The 6,429-nt window shown below is 35.2% G+C and overlaps 1 protein-coding gene across 1 annotated transcript; it reads left to right on the plus strand.

Annotated features, from left to right (window-relative positions):
• The first annotated feature begins 367 nt into the window (after positions 1 to 367).
• On the plus strand, positions 368 to 5,881 carry LOC145570440 (tubby-like F-box protein 3). Its single transcript, XM_081629516.1, has 6 exons — positions 368 to 1,386; positions 3,533 to 3,620; positions 3,826 to 3,955; positions 4,127 to 4,306; positions 4,396 to 4,878; positions 5,511 to 5,881. Exons 1-5 carry the CDS (start codon positions 1,078 to 1,080, stop codon positions 4,856 to 4,858), a joined length of 1,170 nt encoding a protein of 389 aa, XP_081485642.1. The 5' UTR covers positions 368 to 1,077; the 3' UTR covers positions 4,859 to 4,878; positions 5,511 to 5,881.
• The last annotated feature ends 548 nt before the right edge of the window (positions 5,882 to 6,429 follow it).

The raw sequence follows: 6,429 nt of genomic DNA on the forward strand, positions 1-6,429 counted from the left end.
TAAAATTTTGCTCATAGTATGAGCATTTTATAAAATGCTCATGAGCATTTTAACTTATACTCATTGATGGGATGAAGTATTTTATGCTTTTTGCTCACCAAAATGCTCATGAACATATTTTTGCTCACTATCGTGAGTGCTCTTAAGGGATATTTTTTATTTCCCAAAGTAAAATGACAAATCGACAATGTCATAGGAGATAAGCGATGTACAAAACAACTCAAATCAACTAATTAATTGACGTAGACTCTTTCTCAATTAATCTTTTTTTTTTCTCTCTCTCTAACTTTTTAATGTGCAATCAAACGACTACGGGAATAAAATATCGGATAAAGAAAAGGAAATAAATAAAAGGACGCAAAGGGCAACTTTCTATCAATCCAACAAATTATGGTCTTCGGCCAGAGTTGGCAAAGGAACAACAGCAGGAAACACTCAGATGTACTTCCCCACTCAAATCTTAGCTTCTCCAAACCCTAATATGTCGGGCTCACACCCTCTTTCCTTCCTTTCTCCTACTCCTACCAACTAACTAACTACCCAATTTACCAAAAATCCCCAACTTTTTAATTGCTTTACTTTGCATTTCATATGATGCTGTTTTTCTGGTGATTGATAGCTTTTTCAATCAATCTGGGGTTTTATCAATTGGGGGTTGTTTTAATTGCTTTTTCTAAGGTTGAAAATGTGAAATGTTTAGTTTTTTAGATCTGGGTATTTTAGTTTCGTTGATTTTGTAATGGAAGAAATGAAGAAATTGGGGTTTATTTGATCATTAATTTTGATGATTAAAATTAAAGTTTGGAGCTTTATCTACTTTGTAGTAATGGGTATTTGTTTAATTACTGCTGGCTAGCTTTGTTCTCATTGCTGGGATTTTTTCATGGTATGATTCTTATGTGGGTCGATTTGTCGAAATTAGGGTTTTGTGAGTGTGGAATTATTTGGATGATGTTATTGTATCAGGGCTGAATTATGGTGTAGGAAATGTGGAAGTAATTTGTATATCATAAGGTGGTCTATAAGGGTTAAGGAAGCAGTATATAAACTATAGTATATAGGTTTAAGGTTATAACAATGTCTTTTAGGAGCATCTTACAAGACATGAAAGATGTAAAGTATAGTTTTAGATCAAGGTCCCAAAGAGTGGTCCATGATAATTTGGTGGTGGTTGATGCTATGGAGCAGAGTTGTTGGGCTAACATGCCGCCCGAGCTCTTGAGAGAGGTGCTTGTAAGAATTGAGGCATCTGAGTGTACTTGGCCTCCGAGGAGAAATGTCGTTGCGTGTGCCGGTGTGTGCAGGAGTTGGAGGGATGCTATGAAGGATATTGTCAAAACACCGGAGATTTCGGGCAAGCTGACGTTCCCCATATCTGTGAAGCAGGTTTGAGATGATACAAATTTTTCCTCTTTTGTTTTTGTACTTGAATTATGTATGTTATGATATGATTACATTGTTGGAAATTCTTTTCTGTGGGTGCTTTCCTGTTCTATTTGCCATATATTGTGTTGTAAGCGTTTTTTAGGAAAGTTATGTCGTTATGATGTAATTGTGTTTTAATAATTTCGCCGTGGATGAAAATGGAGTACAAAACAAAATGCTGTGAAGGTTATTTACTTTCCACTTTTCCGGTATATATGATGAAACCCTGATGTGTTGAAAATGATAAATTGGTAGTTGATTATTGATATCTATAAGAAGTTATATCCTACAAAGTATTTATGAATTTGTAAAACATTTTTAGTATGTGATGGTGATCTGCTGTAGCTTGCTAGTTGCTAGTTGTTAGTCCATGTGTATTGTGCATTAATTTTAGACAATTAGACTATTGTTTTGTAGCAAATATAGTCATTTAGAGAATTGATACTAATTTTGTTCTTTTGTTAACCAATGGGCCATTAAAGCTTTTAAAATTTTATTGCCAAACATAAACCGATAACCGAGGCTATGTTTTACTCGTCTTCTTTTAGGAACTTGTTATTGCTTATACTAGGACAATTCAGACCACACCAGATTTCTTATTGCATTTACTTATTGCCAATTATCAAAATTTCTTATTAGTTGAATTTTGAAAATTAGATATTTGAAAGATACACTTTGAACAAATCTAACAGGACCTCACTTTATATTATACAACTACAATCAAAGGTCAATCAAACTAGTTTTGTAAAATCAATTCAAACCAAACTTTAGAAAAATTAAGATTAGACCAGGTCAAACCTTTAATCAAATGACACCAAAACACCTTATTTCAAGCAAAGTAAACATAGCCTTAAAAACATTAGAAGAATGAGTATGTGATCTGAAGGGAATTTTTTGCACTTCTCTGATGCCATATGGTTGCTGAAGAATTTAATGTGATGAAAAAGTCTCTAGTTTCTTTCTCTTTGTGCATTTTTATAAAATATGTTTTCCTGAAAAAAAAAAGGAATTTTCTCTCGAATTTAAGTATAAAAATAAATAGGGTAGCCACATCAGTTTAAGAATCTAAATATTTTGGTGACTATCTTTTTACTTGTGCCTTCAAAGAACGACGTTGGTGATTGAGTCCTCGGCTATGAAGCCAAACATATCACGAGGAAATCTAGAGAATACTTTGTTCGCTGTTTTAATGGATGAAATTAATGCTTGTTTCGACCTGAATTTTGTACTGGAAAAAGAACATGCTGAAGCTTTTATTCTTTAAGGGACTGCTAAAGGCATCATTATATTTTCAAAATTGATTTAAGGCTGATGTGCGCGGGAACAAAAGAACATCTGGGCTTGCTCTTGTAAAATTTATGTATGTGTGGAAGCATTTATTACAATTTCATAGTAAGGGTTACATAGGAATGTTATGGCACCTTCTGCAATTGTTGTAACAGTTGCAAAGCCACTTCTGTTAATGATGCGAATGATTTATGATGAAAATGATTTTGTGGCTTTTCTAGCCCAATTTCACCTTCTGAGAGCTCAAAAATGACTTTGACATGGCTGTCATTGGTGTCTGGGCTGACACCTTTTCTTAGCCTAAAATCTGATTAAGTACTTGAGATTTTACATAGATTGTATGAATACTATGTATTCCATTTTCATACAAAGTTTTTAATTTGCTATTTCTAAAACTTGAAAAGATAAATTATTTAATAATAATGATAAACTTAAAAATATATAAAAGAAAATCAAAAATATAATCTGTCACATAGCCCTATTGCCATGTAATTGTTGCTTATCAGTCAAGGCAACTTGCTACAAAACTTTAACCTTGAGTGATTACTTGTGAACACACTGAAGCCCACTTAGTTTATGAAAAGATTTTGAATTTATTTTTATATTAAAGGCAATTATTATCATTTTTTCTTAAGGATCTTGCTTTTCAGTGGATGTCAGTAAATCTTTGCTTATACTTTTTATTGACGAATTTGTGGTCATTGGATTATTTCATCACGAGTGAAAGAAATCAGTTTTTGTATTAATAGCTAATGTTGGTTGTTATAAAACTAGATGCTTTTTGACCTGAGCTAATGTTTACTTATGCTGCTTTATTTAGCCTGGATCAAGAGACACTCTTATTCAGTGTTACATTAAGAGACATCGTGGCAGTCAGACATATTATTTATTCATTAGCTCAAGCTCAGGTGAACTTGCTGTACCTTTTTAAATATTCAGCTTTCCATTTAAATAGATTTATCAAAGCGAGTCTTGATAGGGAATGACTTAGGTCTAGAGCTTATAAAATGCATAATAATGGACAATCCTAATAATGGGCATGATTGTATTTTCTGTTTTACTCCTTCCCACCCTTGTTGGCACGAGTCTCATTTACTCTCAAATTGATGTTAGCTTCATATGACGATGGCAAGTGCATTCTTGCTGCAAGGAAATGTAGACGCCCAACTTGCACAGACTACATCATTTCCCTGAATCCTGAATACGTCTCCAAGGGAAGTAGTGCCTATGTTGGGAAATTAAGGTATTTTCTACTGTGTATTGACTTTGTTCTTACAGCCGAATTTCACTTCTTTGAACTTAATGGCCATTATTTGAACTTAAATTTTCAAGGTGAAAAGAACAAGGCACATCAATATTTAGTTTGGACAATTCAGTAGTATTTGAATTCTAATCCTTTTTTTTTCAACCACAGATCCAATTTCCTGGGCACAAAGTTTACAATCTATGATGCACAACCCTCAAATGCTGGAGCTAGAATCATAAGAAGTCGCTCTACAAGACTAGTGGGATCTAAGCAGGTTGCACCCAGGGCTCCTGCAGGCAACTATCCTGTGGCACACATCTCGTATGAGCTGAATGTCTTGGGCGCTAGGTACCCATGAAGATTTATGTCTTTCTTCATCCTTAAAAATCATGAGAGTTGTGTTTGTGATTTCTGAAGAATGACTTCTTTATTGACAGGGGTCCGAGGAAGATGCAGTGTGTCATGGATAGTATACCTGCTTCTGCTATCAAACCTGGAGGACTGGCCCCCACACAGACTGAATTTCTGGACAATAATGTGGATTCTTTTCCTTCAATCCCCTTTTTTAGGTCAAAATCTATTAGGGTGGACAATTGCCAGTCTGATGCTGCTCCCAATCAGCAAGAGGGAAGGTTAAACCTGAGAAACAAGGCCCCTAGGTGGCATGAACAACTTCAGTGCTGGTGCCTTAACTTCAATGGTCGTGTAACTGTTGCTTCTGTCAAGAACTTTCAACTGGTTGCTTCCCTAGAGGATGGATCTGAGCATGAAAGTGTCATTCTTCAATTTGGAAAAGTTGGAAAGGATGTATTCACCATGGATTATCACTACCCAATTTCCGCTTTCCAGGCTTTTGCCATTTGTCTGAGCAGCTTTGACACCAAGATTGCTTGTGAATGATATGCATTTGAGCCTTTGAGGTATGATTCTAGTTCATTATCCATCCTTGACTTGCATGATGCCTTTTCGTTCTGGTATACCTTTTTGTTCACTTATTTAAATGGAGCTATTGACATGAGACAGAAATACTAGATTTTTATGTTACATGGAATCTTCATATTACCTCAAGTACCTCCAACACTTGATTCTTGACTAAAATCATGGAAATTTTTCACAATTTAGCCGATTTGGACACTTGGACACATACCCGTTCCAACACTAGTGCCTGAGTCCATGGAACACAACTAGCTTTATACTATTGAATAGCTGACATTTAAAATCATAACATGTTTCTTACGCTGACCAAATGTTGGTTTGACCTTTTAATTATTATACCATTTTACCATTCCTCTGATTGATTGGTTAATGCCATTTTCATTATAGTCTTCAAGATATTTTTGTACGTAGTACTATAATTGCACTTTGATTATTTTGATTCCCTGAGGAAGAGATAAGGTTTATATTTTAAGCCCAAGCAAATCTTGGCTTTCTTGGTTTATTTGCTGGATTTTGTGACAAGACTTTGCTCAACATACTGTTTTTTCTTACGATTCAATGGCTTAATGGCTCTACAAAGCAACTTATTTTTTTCTGCTTGCTTGCAATATCTCAGGTAATTTAACATGTGTGTGAAAGGGTGAAGCTGTTGCACTTATCGGCATGTGGATGTTGGTGAGGAAGATTCTAATTTGTTGGGCAGCGACTTCACTACTGTGTGATTAGTTAGTTCATTCACTGTCAACTCTAATTTTCGCATCCTGTACATATAATTTGAAGTCTGTGTTAAAAGACAGGCTTTAGCTTACTTGACTGTTTGTTGGCTGTGCGCTTTTCTTTCCTTTTTGTGTTTTCTGTTCGGGGTGAGAAGGTGTGCTGAAACTCACCAGCCGGAGGATTTGTCGCCTTTGTCAACATTAATTGTCTTGCTGTTATGTTAGATTAGCAAGGTTTGTTGTATGGTTTCTGTTTCAGGAATTTCTCAAAGTTTCTTGTCGTATGTGCTCCAATAGCATCACTGAGCTAATATGATTAGATCTTTGAACTTTAGAAGTATTTTAGTACGCTATACGAAAACTGCATCAACATGATTTTCTTCCCTCGGCAAAATTACCATTAGGCTGATCAAATAGACTAGTTCTGGTTCAAGTTTTTGCCAGGGACTAAAGCAATCAAGTTGCTTAGTAAAGCAGCTATTCAACACACATACCAATTAGAAGGGATAATAAGGCGACACCTTTGCCATATTCATATAACCCTCAAAAAATGTGGCTTTTCACCTTTGTGTCTGTAAAGTAAGTTTAATCAAGGGGGTTAAGACTAATGAAAGCATTCTCATTGAGTTATAGGTTGTGGTTCAAAAGACAATTCAACATAAACATACTCATTTATCGTGGTTAAAAAGACTATTCAATATCATACAATGACATTATCGTGGTTAAAAAGTCTATCCAACACAAACGTACTTATGGAGTTAGGGGTGCTAATTAGGCGTACCAAGGCTGGACTCAGCTCACCTTGTTAAGGTCTCGAGC

This window comes from Chenopodium album, chromosome 12 (genome assembly GCF_948465745.1).
Source record: "Chenopodium album chromosome 12, dcCheAlbu1.1, whole genome shotgun sequence".
Taxonomy (NCBI): Eukaryota; Viridiplantae; Streptophyta; class Magnoliopsida; order Caryophyllales; family Amaranthaceae; genus Chenopodium; species Chenopodium album.